Here is a 26,525-nt window from a genome sequence, read left to right as displayed (position 1 = left end):
TTCAGACTACCCTTTGTTTTCTATAAATTGAGGAATTTCCTCTCATTTTAATTTAAACACAGGTTGACAACAATTCTTCTTTAAGAAAAAATATTTCGTATATTTTTTCTAATCTGTTTCTGATTCTAGTTTCTCTACTAGTTTTAATTTTCTAGTTGTGAAAATGTTCTTAAACTTTATTGTATCTTACCAAGTTCTTCAAAGTTTTGTTCTAAGTATCTTAGGAATACAAGATGAACAACATTCTTTACACCTGGAAAGACAAGTATTAAGGTTATATTTGACCCAGAAAACATGTAGACCTTTTTAATTCTATAGTCAAATCTCTTTGTTAACAATATTGTTTGATTCATTATTTTTTTTTACTAGTATAACAAATTGATGTAATATATATATATATATATATATAACATAATATGAAAGATTGATTCCATTGAAAATATATTTATGATAGTGAAATATTATTATAAAGGATGATTATTATAAAGAGGTCTGACTATAGTATACGTACAAAATGGTTTTTGACTTGATTCTAAATTGAATTACAGGATTCTAAATTGAATTACAGGATAATCAATAATGTGTTAGAAAAATAGCTTGTTGTCTTTCAAGTTAATTAGTTGACGAGTTCAAATATTTTTACTTTTCTTACAAAGAACTTGTCCAAATTCTAGATGAATGTACTTTTTGTCAAATTTCCAACAAAGTTTTATTAATAAGAAATTTATATGAACTCTCCTTCTCTGCCCATACTGTAACGTAAATTAGCATAACCTTTGCCCTAAAATCACGTTTTTCAAATATTAATTAGATGAATTCTTCTTCACATGATAAAGGTTTTTGTATAATAAAACTACACTTTTAAGAATAGCCTTTGCTACCTTATAGTCAACAACTTAGCATATCAAAAGAATTCCGAATATCAATTACAATTAGTCATGAGTCAATCGCGAAAATAGCAATTATATTCCATGAAATTTTATACAATACTATATAGTCGTAGAAAAATTGACTAGATGTACACCTATTAATGTTGGATGCCCCAATTTTATAAATTATAATTGGAATACCATGTACAATTTAATTTTCGTTTATATAATGCTTAACAATTTATAAAATGTGTTTATTTCTTAAATGGAATAAAAATTTAGTCTTTTATTATTATTTCATATACCCTATCATCCTAAATTAATATATAACTTTTCCGTATAATTAACTTACTCACGTATAATATACTTATGTAATAATAATAATAATAATAATAATAATAATAATAATAATAATAATAATAATAATAATAATAATAATAATAATAATAATAATAATAATAATAATAATAATAATAATAATAATAATAATAATAATAATAATAATAATAATAATAATAATAATAATAATAATAATAATAATAATAATAATAATAATAATAATAATAATAATAATAATAATAATAATAATAATAATAATAATAATAATAATAATAATAATAATAATAATAATAATAATAATAATAATAATAATAATAATAATAATAATAATAATAATAATAATAATAATAATAATTATAATATCGAGATTATATCAGATCTCCTTGCTACATACACCTACCAAATGACTCCTAAATTTTCCAATATATGATTATGAGCTCTTGCATTTACACTAACTTCCCACTTTTTATTTAATTTTCATCAAAATAAAAAATAAAAAATGAAAAATTTACAGATAAGAAAGGGATGATAAATGATCAAAGATTAGAATGATTTATTAAATACTAAACCTAGAATTGTTAATGACAAATTTATCTCAACATCATAACCGACGGTATGAATAGAGAATCCAATTTAATTAAACTTAATCCATAATTAATTAAATCATTAATATAGTCATTAGTCAATATTCTTCTCTCATTGACTCTATCTGTTAAGTAATAAATGCTCAATGAATTTTTTTCTTATTTAAATACTCCTATTATTATGTGTGATATCTTCTATTAGGGAGGCTTTTGGCAGATTGAGGTGATCTTCAAGTTTTTTCTCATTGTAAGTATGTTAATTTTAGATGAGTTTTCTGTTTTTCTGTTTAATCATTTCATATGTATTTGTAATTCACTGATCCGATTAATTCATATACATTTTTATAGCGCTCGAATCAAAAAAAATTGTTAAGGATATAATTTGATAGCTAGATCTCTCATCTCATCTATCCTAATTCCTACCACATTCTATAGTGATGATGGAATGAGTCGAGATCTAATGGCTAACCTCTAGATCTATTTCGTGATAATAAGGTACATTTTCCAAAATTTTGATTTGCACTATGTAAAAAGCTATTAATAAAGGTGAAAGTGTTTGTTATCGTAGAGATTATTCACTTTTCTCTTTTACATTTTGTCTTTTTTCTTTTCTCATGATTTAGATCTAGCTCATGATATACAATCCCATGTTACTCGTCTCATTTAGTATCGATACCAAAGAATCTGACTAATTTAAATTTTCATCATGCAAGACTTATTAAAAAGGAGAACATTCGTCATTAGAGATTATTCACATTTCAATTTGCATCTCATTTTTCCCCTCTTGGTTCTTTGATCATATCACACAACTAGTTGATATATATATATACACTTACCTACTATATATATTCTAATTATAGTTGATTTAATCAAATGTAGTACACTAATTGTATATAGTTATTCTCAAGTCAGAAATATCATTACGAAACTTGCAAGCACCTACCTTATTATATCTTCATAAATCATAAGGGGTAGATATAAAGAAAATCACAACAAATTTCATGTTGCTGAGCTGGCTCTTACTTAAAGCTTTTAAAATATATATATATATATATATATTATACCCCTTTTTTTTGTTTTTATAAAAGTTAGATATCTCCAAAACTTAGAATGGTAACCAACATGTTATCATAGGAAATATTCTTAGAATATAATCTTCATTGATTCATAGTTGAACTAGACAAAGATAATATGCCTATTTTTTTTTTAATTAGATGGACTGATCCATATCTCAATTAAAGATAATATTTAAATTAAGTAATTATTAATTAAAGTGAAAGGAGAAAGCAGGTGAGATTTGGAAAGAATAATAAAATAAAATAAAATGAATAATCAAATCAAAGTTGGAGATTGCTGACTCACCAACAAGCGGTCAACACTTCACCAGCCACTCTCTGGGTCCCACGTCACTACCATTCGCCACGCAGTCGGTAGATTTTTGAAAATTCTATAATTATCTATCAATATATCGAGACAAATTCAAAATTTTAATTACATTAAAATTTTAGCTTAGAGTTCAACAATCTTTAAAGTTATGGGTTTAATAAGGAGTATTTATTTTATTATTATTATATATATACCTAAAGCTATATCAATTTAAGTTTGGTTTGATTGTGTTGCTAAAGCTACATCAATCGTTGATCATCTAATATTCAAAATTTATTGACCACTTTAGTGTAAATATCTTTTATGTTTTGAAATTTGAACCTGAAAAACTTTGTTAGGCTTACATCAAATTATCTTCTATTCATAGTTTATTAATCTTAATTATTATCCTACTACATGTATGCATGCTTATGCTTGAGCTGTAACTTAGTTTACCAACTCCAAGTTCATGAATATATTTATTTTAATTATTGTATCTTATAGTAGGTGAGGAATGTTTTTTTGTTTAATAATTAATTTGTTGTTAACTAGTAGTTAACTAATGTGACATCTTAATGGATTACTTCATTTAACATATTCAAACTACATTACACCTTTTAATTTTTTTTTAATTATGCATTTGTGATTTTTTAGTACTTTTGTAATATGTTTACTTATTTCTGAAATTTAATTTTTGAAAAAAAACAAAGAAGTTGATCCAAAATTGATTTTTTCTTTCTGCATTTGGCAAGAGTCAACTATTTCATGCTATTAATCACGTTGCATTATTCTTAAAACTTTGAAATTTCTAAAAAGAAACAACTTTTCAATTTGGAGCAACCTTCATGTTGGGTAATATTTGTTGATATCTCAAAAGTATCACTATTTCAATAATGAAATATCTTGGTAAAGAACCCCTTTTTCAAATTAAGTTTTTCGGCAAAAATTTAAATTAATATTTCAAAAACTCTAAATTAATATTTAGTTTCAAGATGACGTTTTCTCCCTTTGAGCGCAACACAATATTGTCACATTTGTTTCATCCCTCAATACTCAGCGTTCTGCAGACGCAAACATTGACATAATAATATAAACTGTTATATTATACAACATAGGATGTCTGCGTCTGACATGTAGATTTTCTGTCGTCTTAGGGGAATTAAAACAAGAACCAAAAAGTGCAAAAATCAACTCTTATACCAACAAATTTGTATTTTACATTAACTAGATCTAAAATAAATATTGAACACAGATTAAAAAAATAAATGATTTTTCAATTTCAATTTTCATTCGAAAAAGTGAAATTCCATTTTTACCCTTTTTCACCTACAATTCAATTTTTATTTTTATTTTTTAGATTTTTCTAGTTATGGTGCTTCTTCTTCCTTCTTTCTCTTTTTTAGTAATAAGTTTAATGGAGTCAACAATTTGCAGACGAAACATCTGGTCAAAAGTCAAACCTTTTCTCTTTCCCTTTCCTTCTCCCGTCATCTACTTCTGACCAAAACCCCCCTACCTACCCCCAAACCTTATACCCCCATTCTCAAGTGAATATTTCTTAATTTCCATTTTTTTGGTACTTTTTCAGCACAAAATACCAACCAGAAAGACTAAAACTACGTCGTTTTTGAGCTGATGGGTGAAGAATTTGAGAGGAAGCGGATTGAAGTTAAGGCTATGGAAGCTTTGGGTTGTGGGTTTGATTTTGCTAGCGATTTCAGGTTGAAGTTCGTAAAAAGATGTCCAAACGGGGGTAGATTGGTAATTTTGGATGAGAGTAATAGACGGAACGTCGTCATCCCCGGCGGCGTTACAATTCCCGATGTATCTGAAAATATCCGATGTGATAAAGGGGACCACATTCGTTTCAAGTCTGATGTTCTCGAATTTAATCAGGTTTCCATTTTTACCCTCCCTTTTAATGATTATTTACTCGGTTTAATTTTTTTATTTGTTTGATTGTATGTGTAATTTAGATTCATGAAGTTGTTATGTGAATGAATTTTGTAGTTTTAGTTGAATTTTTAATTAAAGTTCAAATTTTTAGATGGAAGTTCTAAAGTTTAGTGTTTGTATTTGATAAAGTTCAAATTTTTAGACAAGTTTTATGAATTTTGTTCTAGTTAATTAAGGTGAAATTAACCACTCATAAAGTTGACTTAACGAGTGGTTAAACACGAGAAGTAGTATTAGGTGTTTTTCCATATGTTCAAACCTTGGTGGTCAGAGTTACCTGGTACTTGTGTTGGTGGGAGGTAGGTACCATAAGGATTTAGTTGAGGTACGCGCAAGCTGGCTCAGGACAACGTGATTATCAAAAAAGGAGTGGTAGAAGTTGTTCTAATGACCATTGTGAATTGATTGTTAAAAAAATGCATAGTATAACCGATTCCAACTTGTTTGGGATTGAGGTGCGGGTATTGTTGCAACTACATAACTCTTTTGGGGTCTAATATCTCTTTGATGGCCAATACAAATTAGGTGAAGTTGTTACATCTTACTGATTAGTTTTGTCAAGGTTTTAGAACGATTACTCCTCTCATTCCATTTTATATGATGATCTTTCTCTTTTGGTCTATTTCAAAAATATGATACCTATATATATATTATTGACAAAGTGATCTTTAGAGTTGTATTTTTGTCGAGCGTGTTATGGGCCGTCTCATTAGCTCCAAATTTTCCCTAAATCTTCATTGCAGATGTCAGCATTGCTAAATCAAAAATCATCAATACATGGAAAGGTTCCATCAGGCTATCTAAATGCCATTTTTGATTTAAGTGGAGCCTGGTTAAATGATTCAGCAGATGCTAAATACCTCGCGTTTGATGGTTATTTTGTCTCGTTGTACTATTTGCACCTGACAGCATCTCCATTAGTACTCCATGACCAAGTGAAGAAAGCTGTTCCACCGCATTGGGATCCAGCATCCTTATCCAGGTAGCTTCTCCATTTCACTCTGTACTCTCTTAGCTTAATCAGATGAATAGCTGTTTGTGAGTTCTAACTGGCAAAGCACGATTTAAAATATCGTTGGAATGCCTTTGAGGAGACTGTTAACTGATGCATTTGTGGATCCCTTTAAGTTTTTGGATTAAGTACTGATGTGTTCAAGGATAGCCAACCCCAACTTTCTTGAAGCATAGGTGTAATTGTTGTTGTACTGATTAATTTAAGGATCTTCAGTTTGTCATTTCAAAATCGACAAAACTCCATGATTAACTTGTCTCGGAGTGGTTAACAACAACATATCTAGTATAATCCCACAACATCAGGGTCCATCGGAAACAACCTCTCTACCTCTACGAGGTAGGGGTAAGGTTCGCGCACACTCTCTACCCTCCCCAGACCACACCCTACTTGTGGGATTACACGGGGTATGTTGTTGTTGGGGATGAGTTTATGCTACTGTACGGTAGTGTTTGGAGATGCATTTGTGTTTTCATATGGTAGTCTTATTTCATATGATCTCTAATTTGACAATTTTAAGCAGATTTATTCAGGCTTATGGGACACACATAATTGTGGGTATGGGTGTTGGAGGCCAGGACCTACTTTGTGTTAAGCAGAAACCATCTTCAACAGTTCCTCCTGCTGAACTAAAAGCACACTTGGATGATCTCGGAGATTGTCTCTTTTCTGATGAAGCAAGTCCTCTGCCTGAGTGGAAGTCAAAAGAGAGTAAAAAGAAGGTATTTTACACTCTAAGCAACAACGACGCCTTAGTCCCAAACAAGCTGGGGGTGTCTATAATATATGAACCCTTACTATTCCATTTACATTCACTTAAATAGGCACTTGATTTATGTTTGGGTATGTTCTGATAGTTATGCACATAATTGGGGTCAATCATATCTGAATGGATTTCTATTTCAAATCTATAGGTCCCCGAGGTATTCAATCGCATGTTGCAGTCGCATACCATGCAATTTACTAGCATAACAGAGACATCAAGCAAGGATGTAAGTCACTCTCTAATTTTTTGTGTTCTGAAATGGAAGAAGTGCTAGACATGATTAGTTATTAACGAATAATGTGGAGCAGGGTCTCACTATTATTTGGTCAAAAAGAGGTGGTGATGTGTTTGCACAAAGCCACTCGAAGTGGCTTCAGACCGTAGCTGCTTACCCTGATGGCATACTCTTCAGACTTGTACCAATTACTTCGCTCCTAACAGGAATACCAGGAAGCGGTTATCTCAGCCATGCGATTAATTTATATCTACGCTGTAAGTATTTCATAGTCTTTTATAGATGAGAAACATATTTTCCATCCATTAATAGTGTATAATCAGATAAAAGGTGCATCACTGCATCTCTTTTATATATAAAAATAAATAACGTGTTTCAGGTACTGTTGCAGATATTGTTTTAATTGGGTTTTAGGTATTCGTGTAGTGTTCCAAAATGTAAAAGAAACCAACGAAATTAGATTAACCTACAATAATATCAAATTTGGTCATGCAAGTCCAAATTGGAGATTTTAAAGATTTCAAGAATTTGCTTTGGCCTAATTTTTGTTAATGAATGTTAATGTAGCTGAATACATTTTTGGCTACCATATCTGTATGAGGGGCTAGTGTTTATCATTTTCTTTTCATCGTTGACCATTTATTTGTAAACTAGTAGTTCTACTCACTGAGGCTTTATCTACTCTGCAGTATTTTACTGTGACTAAAACAAGGCTATCTTCTGACATGGCAATAATTTCGATTGAAATTTACATAGTGCATATATTCGGAGGCAATTCTTTTTCTTGTCTTGTGATCATTTTCTTTGACATTCTCTTGTACTCTTCAGCATATTTACTTACCTTGCACAAGAAATAATTATCCATACAGAAGAACGTGAGGAACTTTTTTTCTTAATAAATTCTAGTATCTAGCATATTTCATAAAATCGGCGTATTTTTCTTACCTGTCAGTTTTTTCTTCATTTTTCTGTTCAAGAAAGATGACGGTAATGTTATCCGCAATTCGTTTCATCCTCAGATAAGCCTGCTCTAGAGGATTTACAGTGTTTCCTCGAGTTTCAAGTTCCTAGCCAGTGGGCGCCATTGTTCTGTGAGCTGCCTCTTAGCCATCAAAGAAAAGTGGCATCTTGCCCTGCATTACAGTTCTGTTTATTCGGCCCAAAGCTTTGTGTGAGACCTACCCAGGTACTTCTTTGGTGTTTTTCTTTCTTAGCAAAAAGACCATTGCTTTATTACAAAAATAATAGAAGTTGAAACTATGTGCTTCGTTCCAATGAGATATTGGTCTGGCCATGGCTTCTAATGCACTGGTATTGATGTTCATGATGGCACCTAATCGATATGTTCTTCTTATATGTAGGTTACAAGTGGTCAAAAACCTGTCATTGGTTTGCGCTTGTATTTAGAAGGGAAGAAATGCAACCAGTTAGCCATACATGTACAACATCTTTCTAGTTTACCAAACATTATGGCATCCAAGTCTGTTAATAACTCAACCTTATGCAAGCCATGTCAATGGCGAGGCTCCGATGATTATGAATCTAGCGACCAATTCTTAGATCCCGTCAGATGGCCGAGATATTCCAACGTGTGCTCATCTGTAGTTAAGCATGATCCAAGCTGGATGCAGGGTGAAACCAGCGGCGTCTTCGTGGTAACTGGTGCACACCTTGTCAGCAAAGGGAAGTGGCCTAAGACAGTGCTTCATCTGCGTCTACTTTTCACCTATCTTCCTAACTGCACAATACGAAAGACAGAGTGGGCAGCTACACCAGAGGGTACTCATAGGTCAAGTTTCTTAACAAATCTCAGCACAACTTTTACATTCACTCAGCGAACAAAGACAGACGCTGCACCAAAGCAGCTTCCTGCTGCTCTTAACTCAGGTGTATATCCAGACGGACCTCCAGTACCAGTTCGATCAACAAAGATGCTCAAGTATGTGGATACGGCTGAGATTGCACGAGGGCCATACGACACTCCTGGACATTGGTTGGTAACTGCTGCTAAGCTTGTTACAGAAGGTGGGAAGATAGGTTTGCATGTGAAGTTTGCTCTATTAGATTTCTTAAATGAATCATAATTTCTTGTGTGTACATATTCTGGGGTTGCCTTGTCCTTTTCTTTACATCATTTTTATTCTGTTACATTTAGTCTTATCAGCTTCCAATATCTTGATGATATATCATATTGTTTAATTTATCCAAGAAATGGCGAACAGGGGGAGGAAAATGTTACAGTATTGTACAGAAGAATTTAGTGGAATGAATGGATTTATTTTTTGTTCTTTCCATCTTTTCAATTGTTTTTTTCAGTTTAGTTCTATGATATTGAGTATCCTTTCCTATTTGATCCCTTTGTATTACATATTAGAAGTTGCGATTGGATCTATTCATCGAAAAGAATCGATCAATACATTCCTTTCATATCACCTGGAAAGAAAGATCTTCTTGTTTATTTACAACTTTGTAGATTATGGATCCATACAGAATAATAATTTTATGACTTTATTGTTACAATGGATGAAGTTCAGAGACCATACGTGAAATTAACTCACATTTTGTATATAATGTCTAATAAACTCAATCAACTTACATATGTCCTCTCTTATAGGATACAAAGAATGAATAAGAAACCAAATAATACATATAATCAAAGACAGGGAATGTCAAATCTACATAAATAAGAGTCATAATAAAACCAACAGCTACAACAGCTATAATAAGCCACCAAACATCTTTGTTCAAGAATATATTCTCAAGGTTAAGTGCTTGAAGGCAGGCTACTATTGTAAATGCTGTGGCATAAAAGATTGAAATAATAGCAATTATGATCTTTATAGGCAAAGAAATGTAGAAATCATTGCTATAAAATTTGCAAAGAAGAAATGATAAGAGTGTACCCATAGTGAATACTGAACTAAAAAGTGCTGCACCTAAGTAAAACATCAACATCCATAGTTCTTGTTGAACTTTGTCAAGGAGAATAGGTAGGCCAGTTCTCTCTTCAAAACCTCCGGGGACTGTGAAAATCGCGGCAAAGTTGATGGTACAAAGGAGAGTAGAAAGTACTAGTGTGGAATTTGATAGATTTCTAACTGCTGTCTCTGCTTCTTTTCGTACGTGTAAGTGGTTTTTCTCGAATATCTCTTCTGCTTTTATGCCTTCTGAGTTTTTAACGTCCCAAAGGCGCGGATGCATGTTGTATTTTATATACTGCAAGAACAAATGTAAGTAAGAAATTATCAAGACATGATTGATTGTGTATTTTGTTGGAGTTGGATCAAGTGAAAATTAACAAATGTAAGTTTTTTAAGTCAATTTAGGACTTTTGGCCAAGTTAGACCTAGACCATTTTCATGTTTCACTTTTTCTTATGAAACTATTTAATTTGTTGATGGCTGCATAATGCTAGTTGGTGGTGGAGACTAGAGGTGAAGGTAGTTGATGGTGGTGGCTGATGATGACAGAGAAATGGTCGATATATAGTGGAGGTGATTATTTGTAGTGTAGGTGGTAGTTGTCAACAATAGTCGTTGTGTTGTTGAGGTTGTTGGTGGTAGAGGTGATCGACACTGGTAGTTGTGTGGTGGTGGCTGGCGGTGAAGATGCTTGGTTGGTACTTGGTAGCAGTAGCCTGGTGATGTATGTAATCATCGATGGTGCTAGTTAATGTGGTGGCTATATAGTGGAGGTGACTCGCGATGATAGTGGATATACTAAACTACTAACTGTAATATGTCACTTCACAACGAACCTCTCTTAATAAGATTTCGTTCAAGATCTTAATGAATCAGACCTATTCAAAACATATAGTAACCGATATTTAAAAATAAAAAAGTTAAAGAAACTTACCTTAAACCAAAGTACTCCCCACATCATCATTAACACAGACATCACACACCACACACTTTCAATATGTTCTGTAGTTGATGTAAAAAATGGTGTCCCAACATTTGCTGCATAATGCAAAATTGTATTCCCATTTTCATCAATATCAGCCAACATCCTGTTTTGACTAGCCACTTTTTTGAGCAAATAATCAAACAAAAATCTGTTTTTATGTTCTGCTGCTATATGCAATATGTTCCTCTTTTTTCCATCCAATGTCTCCACAACTTCAGGGTATTTTTGCAAAATTTCCACCACTAACTCATCAATTTTATGTTTTGATGCTTGTATTAGTGGATTTGACACAATGTGATCTGTACTACTATAGCTCCAATCATATTTTTCTAGCAACATTTTTGCTAATATTAGTGCAAGAATATGCTTTTGCTTTGCTTCATCAATAGCTTGTAACCAGGAATTACCTAGAGAAACAAAAATACAATCTAGAAATTCATCTCGACCAATTGAACGTGTAACTTGTAAAGTAATGGTGAGTGGTACCTAATAGAGACTTGGTAAACGACAACCTCTCAATGCAGACAACCTTAGTCCCAGCTTGTGTCTGGTTATCGCTAAGTTTTGATTCTTTATATCGCGGTGGAATACCTGCTAACACATAGGAGGGTGAAATTCAGTTACTTTAATGTGACAAACATGTTTCCGCGACTTTAATTAGTATAGTAAATTAAGTAGAGCTTACAAGAATAGATGATGGTTTCAATCATCTGAACAGGAACAGACGGTGTCTTGCCTATTTCTGCAAATAAGTAGTTGGATCCACTCCTGAATGACAATCTTTTTGTAGCCAACATATCCAAAGCAGTAATACTATCATTATCGCGATCATTAACAAGTTCAGGATACAAATTCACTATATCTATTGCTAGTTCTGCATGACATTAAACAAAAAAAATTATTGTATTAGTTTAAGCTGACGAGTATTGCCAAAAACCATATAAAGAGATAACGCTTGCCCGTTTAATTGACCATACATGGCGCAAATCTGAATTAGTCAGAGCCCTAAAGCGAGTACTGTAAGTCCAATGTAAACTTACCATAACAATCATGGAATATTGTTGCATGAAGGATAGTTTTACCATCATTCCTCTTCATTGTGAGCTTACTGAAATCACAATTTACCAAAATAGTAAATACATCTTTCTCCCCACTTGCAGCTGCAACATAAAGTGGTGTCTCTCCTAAATTGTTTTGCACATACACTAAGTCCTTCTCAATTCTCAAAATCCTTTCCACCATATCTTTTTTACCTGTCGTTGAAAACATAATTAAGTAAATACTAGTCTATCAGAGCAGGCAGAGGTCCTAGATTCAAGCGTGCTTGACTGATAAAAAAAAAACCAGGTTCATACGTGTAACTAAGCAAATAAAAGTGTTCTCTCTAACAATTTTTAGATGAGATGGTCACACATTTCAACATTACCAAATCTAGCAGCTTCGTGCAACGGTGTATCTCCACTATTGTTTCTAGTTTCGAGATCTTTAACACTCAAATTAGGTTCAAGAATTTCGAAACCAGCCACATTGCCATTTACAGCAAGAAAGTGAAGGATGGTGTCACCCCGATTATCAATCGGGGAGACACCTTCTTCTTTCCAAAAATCGCGTAAAACATGGAGAGATTGCAGTACTCCTGATGATGATGATGCAGCTTTGTAAGCTGCTGATCTGCATCTTGCTTTAGTACTGAAGTTGTTCTGCATTTTTCTTTCTTTATTTTTGGTAATTTTTGTATTCTTTTGAGTATATTTTGTGATGAATGAGATTTTCTTTAGCAAAAGTTCTTAAGGCTTGGTTACTAATTGGAATAACAAAAAGAAAAAAGCTATATACACTCACTTGTCTTTGATTGCTTTCTGATTTAAATTATATTTATTTGTGGAAATTTTACAAAAAAATACTTAATAACAACTTTACTCATTATATTCCTTTATTATTGTCCATGATGATTCTTATTATTACTTCATATCCAAGGAATGAAAAATTCTACAATATATAATTTCACTTTTCTTGCCAAACATACATAGGGTACTATTTTGATAAATAATGATGACTAATTGTTATTCGAGTAACTTCATCTTACTAAGAACATGATCTTAGATAGGAAGGTATGGAGGTCGAGAATTAATGGAGAAAGTTTGTAAATAGCTTGCCGCCGAGTGTGGTCTCCTGTTAGGTGGGAGAGGCAGGGGCTAGCTCCATATCCTCTTTCCCTTATTAATTAGTACATAGTTGATCGTAGTATTATGTAATCACGTAGTTTCATTATTCTTCAATATGTTTTACTTGCTTCATTTTACTTTGTATCTTGATATTTTGGTGTCATTATTTTTCTTCTTACAATCATTCTTCAATGAATTTCTCTTTTCAGCCAAGGATCTATCGGAAATAGCTTCTCAACTCCATAAGGATTTACATACATTTTATCCTCCACAGACCTCACTTATTGAATTACATTGAATATGTTATAGCTATTGTTGACATCCAATTTTGGACCTCCACAATATAGATTAATCATCGAGCTTCTTCAATTTTAAACGATTTAAAATAATTAGTTTTATAAAGTTTCAAAAATAGTTTGCAAGTTATTTTAAATAGTTTTGTCACTTTTTATAATTTTTTAAATAATATATATGTTTTAGATAATTATGTATATAATTAGTATATTTTACAAATATTCGAAAATCGTCTCAAAAGATTTTAATTTTACTTAAATAGTTGGTTAATTGGTTTAGTTAGTTAATACTTATATTTTTGAGTTATTAATTTATAATTAAATTAATTATTTTATTTTGTTAAGATGAAGAAATTTATTTAATATCTAGCCGTTCTCTAAAATTAACTCACTATAGCTACATTCTAAACTTTCAATGGCTATGATTGCAAGCCTAACCAATTTTTATTTGGCCCAACTTCGTTCATTCGAATTGAATCCCGGCAGCCCATTAACAAAACAATTGAGCAGCCCACTCCATAATACCAAAGAAACCCTTTCTTCTTCACGCGAAGAAGGTGACCCGAATCGCGACAATCCATCTCCGTACAATGACCGTTGTTGAACTTTCCAATCTTGCATCTCCTTCGTCCTTCACCAAGGAATCGGACGACTCTCCTCTCTTTCCCGTTACAATTCCAGCTTTCAATCATTTCATCCCAATTCAGTCCTCCTATATAAACCTCCTCTTTGCCTGGGAAAAATATATAGACGTTGGAGAGGCAGAAAATATACAGAGAAGGATATATAGATTTAGATATCCAAAAGTTAGGAGCTGAAGCTTTCTGAGTCTGCTGGTTTGGAAATCGATTTCTAGAGTTCGTTGCAGGTAACAACCTCATCCTCATCTCGTTTTGGTTGCTCTTCTTCGTCGAATGTTGTTTTCGCTGGGTTGAATAATGGTGTTATCTTCTCTAAATACTATATTTTTTTCCTGTTACCAGGTTCGGAATTTGTTTAATATGTTAAGCACTTTGAATGCTCTTGCTTCTCCAGTTTGCTGCCTGCTTTGTTTTCTGCTAGTGTTATCTGTATTTTTTTTAAGATAAGACTACTTCTCTCAAGTTTTCTTGATGTTTGGAAGTTGGTGTAATGCTTTCATGTGTCGTTACTTTGCCTCGTTGAAATTACTCTACTGGTTGTTCAATTTAAGCATCTGGTTGTTGAAATTTGCTTTGAAGAAATGCATCTTGGGAAATTTAAAACCTCCATTTCATCATTTGGGGTCATCTCGTAGTATGAAATTGTTAGCTCACTTTATATGTTGCTAGGATTCATTCATTCATTTATTCTGGTTGGCTGATTATTTTGTCATGAATGCGTAAAGAGATTCTTGTTAGATTTTTGGTTATCTCTCAACATTTTTCATGATTTTTTTGTGGAAGTGGCAGATTCGAGTTTGAAGTTTATTGTTTGCTAGCCATCTGTATACTTTCTTCAAGATTTTCTTAACAGAGTTCGAAATAGTTGCTCTTGGTAAGTTTTCTTCCTTTCAAAAAATTCCAGAAGTAAGTATTCTAGGTCAGATTTTTGAGCTTGTTTACATAATGGGGTGTTACATGATTTTTGATTTAGAGTATTTGTGAATTGTGGCTGTAATTTTATTAGCCTCATATGTTACTCATTTCAGGGAACAAAATCTAGATTAGATAATATTTATATTGCTATAGTTAATTTTTTCTATATTTAGTTCAATTTAGTCCATCTTAATGTTCTTTTTTCTTCTTCGTTGTTCTTTCTGTTTTAAGTTCAGTATTTGGTTTACCATCAAATTAAGTGAAACTTGAACCTATATGTTAGAAAGTCATTATGACCTAATCATTGTCTTTTTTATTGCTTTATGACTTTCTTGGTATCATTTGCAACCTTGTTAGTTAGTATTTTCAGTTGACAATTATACAACTTGCTATGCAACTTTCATTTTGTACTTCTAATAGTGTGAAGATGAGCTATACCAAAATAAAGTCCACAAAAGAGGATGAAAATCTAACAAAAAAAGTAACACAATTTAGGAGGAGGGGAAGAGAACATAAAATTAAGTCTAGTGACTGCAATAGACAACTAGTACCACAAGCAATTAGCTTGAGCATCTCTAGGGTCAGACACCCCAAAACTTGTCCTCGGATACATCTATTGAAGTTTATTCAAGTTGTCATTTGATGCCTGATGTACATTTTTTTATTTTGCAGTAGTTTGCTTCAAGTAATCAATTGTTACATGGATGTCTCTATTACTACTCTTTAGCTGCTCTTACTTAGAGAACATAGTCTTATCTCTTTGCTTTCTGGAAAAGATAAGAAAATCACCACCCACAAAGATGAAAAGTCCTATCTCTTTGCTTTCTGGAAAAGATAAGAAAAACACCAGCCACAAAGATGAAAATAGCAATATAAACTGCAATTTTGCATAGCTTAGACCCTTGAATCAACTTCATTCGTTTGACATATGACCACTCCATGCACAGAGCTTTCATGACCTTCACTTGATTGCACAACACATTCTTTTGCACTTTGGTACAATTGGATATGTTCCTTAGTCGAAATGTTACCTTGTAGTTTCAAAAAAAAAATCCCTCCAGACTTGTTATGTATAAGCAAGTTGTGACATTTGAGTGCATTTGTAGGTACCCTGACTATGAAAATTTTAAATTCTCTCATGATTTGTAGAAATGTAATCTCTCGTGATTTTTTTGTAGGCACAATCACTATCCGTGACTATGAAAATTTTAAATTCTCTCATGATTTGTAGAAATGTAATCTCTCGTGATTTTTTTGTAGGCACAATCACTATAAAAATTTTAAATTTAAAATAGCGAGGCAATTTTTTTGGAGCTAATTATAATGTAGAAATAGAAGGATAAACAATGGGTGGGATTGGATGACTGATAGTCACGAAGCTTGCCATTAGAAACCCCAATCGGCCAAATAAGCATAACTGACTCATATTACATGTAACTAATCGGCCAAAAGATAATGAGTGTGGAGAACTCATAGGAAATCACAATTAGCTCATTTCAGGCTGACCCATCAACAATATGGTTGAAGAACATGATAGATACCCATTGCGGAGAAATCGCCTTTCGCCTTCATTTGGTTCTAGTTGACTTGATATTTTTTCTGTTGTTTCAACTTTTCATAAACCAACTCTGTAACCAAGTTCATGAAATAAGCTTCTATATTCAGAACCTTCCGAAGAACCAGTATACAAACACCGAAACACTGGTGTGTTGCTGCAGAAAGGAATGTCTTTTCTCAAGTTTGATGTTATTTTGAAACTAAGTTGACTGTCTTTTCTTCTTCTTTAAGCATTTTTTTGATTGAGATATCGTGTGTACATGTGTAGTTAACTAGGTAGGGTCTTGCTAACTATGTTTGCTATTTTTTTTTTATTTTTTTTTTTTTTTTTTGATAACCGAGAAATCCGTCTGTGACTCGCCCTTTGGACCAATCACAGCCTTCCAAACTCGGTGGATAATGGGCCCGCCCCTCTACCCTTCTCCACTTAAATACCGGGCTTCGCTTTGCATGGTGTGGGGCTTGAACCTGCGACCTAAGTCACAAATCCTCCACCTTTTGCCACTTGAGCTAGGCCTTGGGGGCATGTTTTGGTATTTTGTGTATAATATCTTATTGTAAAAATAATAGTACGTAAACATAAGCTACTTTGTGCACCGGGATGCTCTTTTTTTAGAATTTTGTCAAGTTGTAATAGCTATTGTTTCATGATTTGAAAGTTTGTCCAGATCCAGTAACAACCTTTACAGTACTGGTGAACTTCAGTTGGTCACTGACGTTATCATATATAGGGAAATGCACAATAACTCTGTGATCTGCAATTTTTTGACAGTTTCCACATCTAATATCGTCAAATGCCTAAATATGCATATAAGTATAATACTGTAGTGTAATTTTTTTGTCCTTTGAATCACATATTATTCATGAACCAAACACCTTGGAAAATGGATAATTAACTGATATTGTTACTGGAAAAGTTTATGAATTGGATAACTATGTAAAAGAGAGAGAAGAACAAGACAAGAATGAGATCTTACAATGAATCTCATATTCATTAACCAAACACCTTGGAAAAGTGGATTTGAGGCTCGACATACATTGCCTCAGTAAAAATATTTGTTTGAACGTTATATCGATTGGTAACATTCTGATCTAAGTATTTGTTACGTTACAATTTTTAGTACGTAAAATGATTAATTTAAGGTTGGAAGTTTTAAGGGGAAAATTATTTATTCATTCACTTGTAAATGCGTGATCAAAATTTGCAAATGTTGAAATAACTTTTTGTTTCTGAAATCTGTTTTGGCAATGCTCTCCCGCTTTGATTTCTTATTTAATATCAGTATGTTTTTTTGCTTGAAGAGTTTGGTTCACTGTTGATTTATTTGAAGTTGAAATAATGTACATAAGAGTTTTCTTCTTCAATTATAATTGAGTGAATTTGAACATTAATGTTCAAATTTTCTTCAAGGGTTGCGTCCAAATAATAGAAAGTCTTTTCTTAGAATCCTTGTTAGTAGTCATTATCCTATATGTTTTAATTAGAAAATCACAAGAAGGAAAGTTGTCTTGAAGAATTCATGTTTATTAGAAAACTTTACTGAAACCTATTTGTTATGTATGTAAGGTCTCTAGTAAGCTGGTCCTCTAAGTCTTCACCATTTCTCCATGTAAACTTATTGATTGTGTGAGAATATTTGTGAATATGATATTCATAATTTGCTCATTTCCATCGTAGAAGTCATATATCTAGGAATCTACAGTAAACTTTTTGTTTGAGAACTTTCTTTTCGCATTTAAAGAAGATCCCAGATTGTTAGATTGATAATTTTATTTCATGTTTATGACTTATAAGTCTATAGATTGTTATTTCCTTTTTGTTTGATGCTATGTGTTCCAGGGACATCTGTATTCAAGTATTTGATGATTATGTTAAAAAATATGGACAAACTTATAAGTCATGTTTAGATTGTCATTTCCTTTTTGTTTGATGCTATGTGCTCCAGTCTGTATTCAAGTATTTGATGATTATATAAATATTAGGGTTTGTTCCCTCTCATGCAAGAAGGGGGATTCTCATTGCAAGACAATATGTGATTTTTTTTGTTTTTTTAAGAGTTGTCTAGTGAACTCGTATGTACATAGATTTCTCATTTCCATCGTAGAAGTCATATATCTAGGAATCTTGTGTAAACTTTTTGTTTGAGAACTTTCTTTTCGCATTTAAAGAGATCCTAGATTGTTAGATTGATAATTTTATTTCATGTTTATATAACTTATAAACATGTATAGATTGTTATTTCCTTTTTGTTTGATGCTATGTGTTCCCTCATCTATATTCAAGTATTTGATGATTATGTGTTCCATATAATATAAATAATATTAGGGTTTGTTGCTTAGGTCGCAGGTTCTTGCCCCACACCATGCAAAGCGATGCCCGGTATTTAAGTGAAGAAGGGTAGAGGGGCGGGCCCATTATCCACCGAGTTTAGAAGGCTGTGATTGGTTAAAAAAAAATATTAGGGTTTGTTCCCTCTCGTGCAAGAAGGGGGATTCTCATTGCAAGAAGACCATATGTGATTTTTTTTGTTTTCTTTAAGAGTCCCCCCCCCCCCCCCCCCCCCCCCCCCGTCCATTTTTTTTCTATTTCGCCACTATGGTTTAAAATGCTATGTATAGTTGAGAAATTTATGTGTCAAGAGTCGATTTTGCATTTTTGATAAGAAATTTCGGCCCCTGTATTATTAGGTGAAAATCATGCTTGAAATATGTAATTTTCCTCTGCTGTAGATTTTTCAAAATAAAATAAACATAAGTTACAGATTATGTATTTTCCCTTAAAAATGTTAATCTTTGATTGCAAATTTACTGTACCCACAAAAATATAAATTTTCAATTTTCGTTGTTTTTCTGTTATATATATATGTATGCCGAAACCTATGAGTGTTTTTTTGTTTACTTTAGCTATACCAGAAGTAGTGTTAAAGAAATGTGGTCGTGTCTTTTTCGATAGTTTGTAAATAATCTTTTTTTTTTCTTTGTTTCACATGAGTAATCGGGAGCATGTACAGGAGTCACACGGACGGCTCTATCTCCATTGACGATGTTGATTCATTACTTTAAGATGACGACGACCTTAGTCCTTACATGTGCATAGTTTTCAATAGTCTGTCTTTGTTTGTAAGGACAAAACATATGCCGTAACAATACTTGATGGATACAGGTTCTTATACTAGTTGCAACATGTTTAGTGTTGTGGATGTTTTTGAACGTAATTATTTTTAGGGAATTTAATAATTTACAATTCATGTGTTTTGGGTGTATTTAAAATTAATAAATAAAAAATGGAAGAAAAATACTTGCAATCAATTCATGTCAGATTGCGATAAATATTTTTTTGTTGGCAAAAGCAGCGCTTGAATGACACAAAATATGTTGCGACAGATTAGTGACGACAAATTCCGTCGCTAACTTATTAAAATGACGAAATGAATTATATCTAACATTGACGAATTAACAAAATAGCGACGGACGGCAATTATACGTCGCTAGTTCGTCGCTAATCTTGTATCGAAATTTAATTTTTTCGTCGCAAAGAGGTTAGCAACGAGCAAAATAGTAACAACCAATATTCTGTCGCTAAACAGATTTAGTGACGGGTATATGCTTAAATCCGTCACTAAACGCAGAAAATATACAGAGTGCTGGTTTGGAATTAAATCGATCTCTAGAGTTCGCTCTTGTTTCATCCAGTTCGCTGCAGGTAACAACCTCATCCTCATCTCATTTTGGTTGCTCTTCTTCCGAGTAGTCGTCGACTGTTGTTTTCGCTGAGTTGAATAATGGTGTTATCTTCTCTAAATACTAGATTTTATTCGTGTTACCAGGTTTGGAATTAGTTTAACAGTATTCCATGTTAAGCACTTTGAATGCTCTTGCTTCTCCAGTTGTCTTTTGTTGTGGGCTGCCTAAGGTTTTCTGCTAGTGTTATCTGTAAAAAAATTTAGATAAGACTAGCTCTCTCAAGTTTTTTTTGGAAGTTGGTGTAATGCTTTCATGTCTTTACTTTTTGCCTCGTTGAAATAAACTCTACTGGTTGTTCGATTTAAGCATCTGGTTGTTGAAATTTGCTTTGAAGAATGCATCTTTTCTTTCTTGGGAAATTTAAAACCTCCGTTTCATCATTTGGGATCATCTCGTAGTATGAAATTGTTAGATTCGTTTAGTGCTTGACGATTATATGTTGCTAGGATTCATTCATTCATTCATTCTAGTTAGCTGATTGTTTTGTCATGAATGCATAGAGAGATTCTTGTTAGCATGAGTGTAGCTTCAATACTGATTATGATTTTGTTAACTTTCTTGATTTAAGAAGGGTCCACTTTCTGTTAATGGAATACTAGATTAGCATGAGTTTTTGTTTCTAGATTTCTTGATTAATGTGGGTATGGTCCGTAACAATTTGTCATGAATTAGTTTAATTGTTGACTCCTTTAATACTTTTATATAAGTTGTTTAAATGTTTGCAAAGCTACTGTTAAGATTGGTAAAAAGTGAGCATAATTCATATAATACTTACATGTGCCATTATGTTAAAATATTATTTGGATGATGTAACTGTGTGCTGCAAATTGATGTTAATTTTCGTTGAAGGAATTTTGCGTTACGCTAATACATTTCTTTTTTTTTCTATGTTGCATGTGAAATCTGCCCAAGTTCACCATGAACTTTCTCTGCATTTCGATAGAGCCATAAAGGCTTAAATCCTGTCCTCCCGAGTCAGTCAACCATGGTGTCCACGAACAGCCGGAAGCTGAAATACAAGTGTTCGGAGTGAGTTAAAGTGCTCAATATACGGCAATATACATCAGCCGTATACGTTGTATATTGCATTGAAAACCGTTTAAAGGAGCCCCAAAATTTCAGCTTTGTGTTTTTGTAATTATTTGGCCAAAGACCCATTTATTTTGATTATTATTTATTAGTTTAGGATAGGTGAAAATTGGCCCAAAGAGAAAATCAACTGTTTTATGTTTAGCACAGGTACAAGTGGCTTAAATGGGCCAAAAGCCCCAAAACGAAATCAGGCCCAAATACTAGCCCAGACGGACAGAAAACCAGACTTGGCTCCATCTTTTATTACTCATGTCTTATATGCTTGTTTATCATCATTTGCATACTTGTTTTTTTTAGTTTTGAGGTTGTCACAATTTAATTTCCCTAAAGATAGCCCTTCCTAATTAATTTTAACTTTTTAAGTAAGCGGCCATTTTCTTAAACTTTTAAAAATATATTTGCAAAATATTAACTTGAGTAGGATCTTAATTTAAACTTGAGATTACTTTAAACTTTCAAAATTGTTTATTTTTCCAAATAGTTAATTGCCGAATAATCGCATGTTAGAGCATTCTTAATTTTACTCTAAAAATTAAGTGGCGACTCATAAAACCCGTCATTTCTTTCATTTTTAAATAAAACAGCTATAATGATGACAAATTATCCTTCTCATTCCTCATTAATTCAACTAATAAAAAACTTACAACATGGTTAAATCAAAACCTTTCAACTTACATTACTCCCTCTCTTATTTGATATAAATGAATAAGAAACAAAATAATACAAATAATCAAAAATTGGAAATGCTAAATCTATATAAATAAGGGTCATAATAAATCCAACAACTACCATAACTATAATTAGCCACCATACATCTTTGTTCAAAAAAATATTATCAAGATTTAGTGTTTGCACACATGCCAAAACTGAAAATGTTGTGGCATAAAATACTGAAACCATAGCAATTATGACCCTTATAGGCAAAGCAACGTAAAAATCATCACTATGAAATTTGCAAAGAATAAATGATAACAATGTACCAATTGTGACTACTGAACTTATAAGTGCTGCACCTAAGTAAAATATCAACATCCATAGTTCACGTTTCAAATTTTGGAGGAGAATTGGTAGGCCAGTTTTCTGATCAAATCCTCCAGGAACTGTGAAAATCGCGGCAAAATTGACTGTGCAGAGGAGAGTAGCAAGTATCAGAGCTGAATTCGCGAGGTTTCTAATAGCGTCCTCTGCTTCTTTTCGTATATGTAGATGGTTTTTTTCGAATAGTTCTTCTGCTGTTACACCCTTGGAGTTTTTAACGTCCCATAGGCGTGGATGTACGTGGTATTTTACGTGCTGCAGAGATAAAAATCATCATCTTATCAATACATATCATATCGAATCATCTGATTTAGCTCATCATTAAATTAAAAATTACATAATAATTCATACTTTTCAAGGTGTTCAGCCTATGTAACATAAAATGTTTGTGTGTGAAGTCCATTAATTCTAACAGTGTCCCACTTGGACTAGTAATTCAGAGCTTGTGTGGTTGATTTTGAAGGTAATTGGAGTAGTACTAGACTTATATATATAGAGTTTCCCTACAATAGCAGCTAGCTAACTGACATTGTACGAGGCATTGTATGGTAGGCGTTGTCGCTCCCTAATAGGATGGTTTGAGTCAGGTAGATAGAAAAAATTACACTTTTGCCCTTCAAATGGGCTGGTCGTTAATTTTTGCCCTTAGCAATCGAACTTATGCCTAGTAAGGCATAAGTTCTTTAAGGATGCGGCACATTACTTATAAGATATTATCATGTGAAAATGTAAACTTATGCCCCGCGAAAAAGCTGTTGCCTCGAGGGGAAAAAATTAAAGACCAACACAAAATAGGAGCAAAAGTGCCAACCACCCGACTAGATATAGTAACGAGATTCATTGGACAAGGTCCTTGCGAGACAAAAAGGTGAATTTTAGTAAGGCCAAGCATGACATCATAAGACAAGACTTCATGGTTGAATACTCAAATTTAGTTAGTTTTACGCTGACTGTCAGCCTAAACATGAAACCAACAATATGAGCAAACTCACACCGCGTTAAGGAGATCAATCCCTAGCACAACATAAATGCACACAAAAGAGATAAGAAAAGAGAAAAAGTACCTTAAACCAAAGAATCCCCCACATCATCATGAACACAGACAACACACACCACACTTCCTCAAAATGCTCTGAAGTTGATGTCCTAAATGGTGATCCAACATTTGCTGCATAATGCAATATTGTATTCCCATCTTCATCAATATCAGCCAACATCCTTTCTATATGAGCCACTTTTTTTACCAAATAATCAAACAAAAACCTATTCTTATGTTCCACTGCTATATGCAATATGTTCCTCTTCTGTTCATCTAATGTCTCAACAACTTCAGGGTAAATTTCCAAAATTTCAACAACTAACTCATTGATTTTGAGATTTGATGCTTGTATTAATGGATTTGGCACAATGTAGTCAGTATTATAGTCCCAATCATAATTTTCCAGCAACATTTTTGCTAATATTAGAGCAAGAATATGGTTTTGCTTTGCTTCATCAATGACTTGTAACCAGAAATTACCTAAAAATACAAGAAATATAATAGTGAGAAAGTAGGGCATTAAGAGTTTGACTAATATCTACCGACACTCTAAAGAATTTTTACACTATCAAATCACATTTACATGTTATAACAGGTGACGTGTCTTATTTTCAAAATTACAAATTCCGTTTTTGTAATGGAGAGTTACGCGTATAATTTTTACACTATCAAGTTATCTATACATGTTATAGTAGGCATATAATATATACTATTTTAGCAAATGTAAAAGTGGTATATTCAATTCTTAATATCAATCATATAATGGATGATTATATGGAGAGCATACCTAACACAAAATTGGTGAATAAAAACCTTTCTCTGTTGACAATTTTGGTGCTAGCATGTGTATACAATGGAGGAATACCTGCTCCATCAAATAGTAAGTTAAATGTAGTAATAACCATAGTCAAAATTAGAGAAAGTAAATTTGGACTATTTTTTCCTGAAGCATTTTGACACGTGGAAATACAATGCAATTAACTAATAATAAGAATATGAATGACCTTAAAGTATAACGAGACAAGTAGAGGAATATTAAATGTGAGCTTACAAGAATAGATCATAGTTTCAATCATCTGAACAGGAACAGAAGGTGTTTTCCCAATTTCTTCAAACAAATAATCAGATCCACTTTTGAATGATAATTGCTTTGTAGCAATCACATTCAAAGCACTCATTTTCTCATTATCACGTTGGTTAACAAGTTCAGGATATTGATTCACAATATATATTGCTAGATCTGCTTCACACGAAACAAAATAATAATTAGCGAGTCAATCAATGGATATAGTTACTAGGTACCTGTATTGGTGGAACATAGCAACAATATAAATAAAGATCACAAATTTCAAATTTAATTTAATCCGCTCATTCGCTTATCAATATAAAACTTACCATAACAATCATGGGCTACTGTTGCATGAAGTACAGTTTTACCATCATTCCTCTTCATAGTTACCTCACTAAAATCACAATTTGCTAGAAGAGTAAATACATCTTTCTCTCCACTTGCCGCAGCTACGTAAAGTGGTGTCTCACCTGCAAAAGCCAAGTTAGAATTTCAACTTTATGTGTTGGATTTTAGAATGAGTACACATTCAACAAATTTCATAACACAAATATACTATTTGAGCAAAAGTTACTGAGTTTGTTTGGTAGAACCCGGCCAGTATCTGGGCTTCCAACTCCGCCTCTAACTCACCTAAGTTGTTGCGCACAAAAACTAAGTCCTTCTCCTTCTTCAAAATCATCTCAACTACATCTTTTTTACCAAATTTTGCAGCTTCATGCAATGGTGTATCTCCATTACTATTCCTAGTTTCCAAATCTTTAATGCTCAAATTAGAATAAAGAATTTCGAAACCCGCCAAGTTACCATGGATTGCTAGAAAGTGAAGAATGGTATCACCCCGATTATCCATCGGGGAAACACCTTCTTCTCTCCAAAACTCGCGTAAAATTTCTAGAGACCTCCCTTCAGATGCCGCTATGTAAGCTTGTGATCTTCGACTTGCTTTGTCACTCAAGTCCCTCTGCATTTTAATTCTATCTTTTCTTGGGATTCCAAGTTTCTTTTTTGGTCATATATATAGTGCCCAACACTGCAAGTATATATCCATCACTTTTATATTGTGATGGATGTACAAATTAGTTTTATAATTATGGTACAGTGCACTAAACCCTCATTATGTGCGGGGTCCAAGAAAGGACCAAACCACACGGATTATTTCCACGGCTCGAACTGCGACCTCCTTATTTCATACATGAAATTTGGAATATTTACTAGTGGATTAGTTGCTCAAGTTTAGTTCTTTGGAATAACAAAAAAGAAAAGTTATGGAGATGTATTTGCTTTATTGATTTAAAGTAAATTAATGTGTGGAAAATCTAAAAAGAAACATTGGGTTTTCAGCTTTCTTAAGTTAAATTAACTATTTATATAGCAAAGAGGTAAGGGGTTTCTTCTCACTATTCAAGATATTTTTCTGTTTTTGTCAAATAGCCATATCCTAGAGATGGAATTAACAGTATTAATTTCACTTTAATTGTACTTACGTACTATATTTTTATATAGAAAGATGACCAGTTGAAGTCATAAAGTGAATATAGTATGATGTAAGGGCCCAAAGTGATGGTATTTGACTGTCCATAGAGTTTACGAAAGAAAGACAAACTTCATGCACCTGTCACGAGTATATTTTTGAACTTCTTTATGAAAGACAGAGTTCTTACACCTATCAGGAGTATATTTTTGAACTTATGGTTTTAAACGTGTCATGATATTTTATGACGGTAAAAGCATATCAAGAAGGTTAAAACGAGAAGTTTAAACTTAATTAATGAATCTGTCTTTCTTTTTAGAAACAGACCAAAAAAAGCAAAAGTGCCACATAAAATGCAAGCAATCATAGAAATTGTAATCTTCCATTCACTATAGGGGGAGGGAGTCGCAATAGTTGGTTGCTCAGTCAAAAATATTTAAAGCCTCTGTCCAATATATACATATAT

General features: G+C 32.7%; 3 protein-coding genes and 1 long non-coding RNA gene across 5 annotated transcripts; 2 read left to right on the top strand and 2 right to left on the bottom strand.

Annotated features, from left to right (window-relative positions):
• Positions 1-4,529: 4,529 nt before the first annotated feature.
• LOC102580116 (MACPF domain-containing protein At4g24290-like) lies at positions 4,530-9,418 on the top strand. The gene is made up of 7 exons (XM_006358752.2): positions 4,530-5,053; positions 5,857-6,095; positions 6,649-6,847; positions 7,040-7,117; positions 7,200-7,383; positions 8,146-8,312; positions 8,488-9,418. The coding sequence occupies exons 1-7, from the start codon at positions 4,793-4,795 to the stop codon at positions 9,208-9,210; spliced, it is 1,851 nt and encodes a 616-aa protein (XP_006358814.1). The 5' UTR covers positions 4,530-4,792; the 3' UTR covers positions 9,211-9,418.
• A 300-nt stretch (positions 9,419-9,718) lies between these two features.
• Positions 9,719-12,738, bottom strand: LOC107062910 (uncharacterized). Its single transcript, XM_015314121.1, has 6 exons — positions 12,459-12,738; positions 12,073-12,285; positions 11,718-11,906; positions 11,519-11,623; positions 10,982-11,439; positions 9,719-10,342 (listed from the first exon to the last, which is right to left on the bottom strand). The coding sequence occupies exons 1-6, from the start codon at positions 12,736-12,738 to the stop codon at positions 9,719-9,721; spliced, it is 1,869 nt and encodes a 622-aa protein (XP_015169607.1).
• Positions 12,739-14,038: 1,300 nt separating this feature from the next.
• LOC107062914 (uncharacterized) lies at positions 14,039-16,237 on the top strand. 2 transcript variants are annotated; one of them, XR_001474928.1, is made up of 2 exons: positions 14,039-14,358; positions 14,921-16,237. It is a non-coding gene; the product is annotated as an uncharacterized lncRNA (long non-coding RNA). The 2 variants fall into 2 exon arrangements; XR_001474929.1 differs by having other exon boundaries at positions 14,474-16,237.
• Positions 16,238-21,326: 5,089 nt separating this feature from the next.
• Positions 21,327-26,367, bottom strand: LOC107062909 (protein ACCELERATED CELL DEATH 6-like). The gene is made up of 7 exons (XM_015314120.1): positions 25,219-26,367; positions 24,912-25,055; positions 24,568-24,756; positions 24,304-24,381; positions 23,542-23,996; positions 22,115-22,732; positions 21,327-21,356 (listed from the first exon to the last, which is right to left on the bottom strand). The coding sequence occupies exons 1-7, from the start codon at positions 25,553-25,555 to the stop codon at positions 21,327-21,329; spliced, it is 1,851 nt and encodes a 616-aa protein (XP_015169606.1). The 5' UTR covers positions 25,556-26,367.
• Positions 26,368-26,525: the final 158 nt, after the last annotated feature.

The sequence above is a fragment of the Solanum tuberosum genome, unplaced genomic scaffold (assembly GCF_000226075.1).
Source record: "Solanum tuberosum cultivar DM 1-3 516 R44 unplaced genomic scaffold, SolTub_3.0 scf00280, whole genome shotgun sequence".
NCBI lineage: Eukaryota > Viridiplantae > Streptophyta > Magnoliopsida > Solanales > Solanaceae > Solanum > Solanum tuberosum.
The sequence above is the reverse complement of the archived record's forward strand: the minus strand, read 5'-3'. Positions and strand labels throughout refer to the sequence as shown.

Coding starts and splice junctions, on each gene's coding strand:
- LOC107062910 (XM_015314121.1), bottom strand. CDS start 12,738: ATGCAGAACAACTTCAGTACTAAAGCAAGATGCAGATCAGCAGCTTAC. Junction 12,286..12,458: donor GCACGAAGCTGCTAGATTTG/GTAATGTTGAAA, acceptor TTTCAACGACAG/GTAAAAAAGATATGGTGGAA. Junction 10,343..10,981: donor GGGGAGTACTTTGGTTTAAG/GTAAGTTTCTTT, acceptor TTGTTCTTGCAG/TATATAAAATACAACATGCA.
- LOC102580116 (XM_006358752.2), top strand. CDS start 4,793: ATGGGTGAAGAATTTGAGAGGAAGCGGATTGAAGTTAAGGCTATGGAA. Junction 6,848..7,039: donor CAAAAGAGAGTAAAAAGAAG/GTATTTTACACT, acceptor TCAAATCTATAG/GTCCCCGAGGTATTCAATCG. Junction 7,384..8,145: donor GATTAATTTATATCTACGCT/GTAAGTATTTCA, acceptor TTTCATCCTCAG/ATAAGCCTGCTCTAGAGGAT.
- LOC107062909 (XM_015314120.1), bottom strand. CDS start 25,555: ATGCAGAGGGACTTGAGTGACAAAGCAAGTCGAAGATCACAAGCTTAC. Junction 24,757..24,911: donor AGTAGCCCATGATTGTTATG/GTAAGTTTTATA, acceptor CGTGTGAAGCAG/ATCTAGCAATATATATTGTG. Junction 23,997..24,303: donor ATTCACCAATTTTGTGTTAG/GTATGCTCTCCA, acceptor TTGTATTTTTAG/GTAATTTCTGGTTACAAGTC.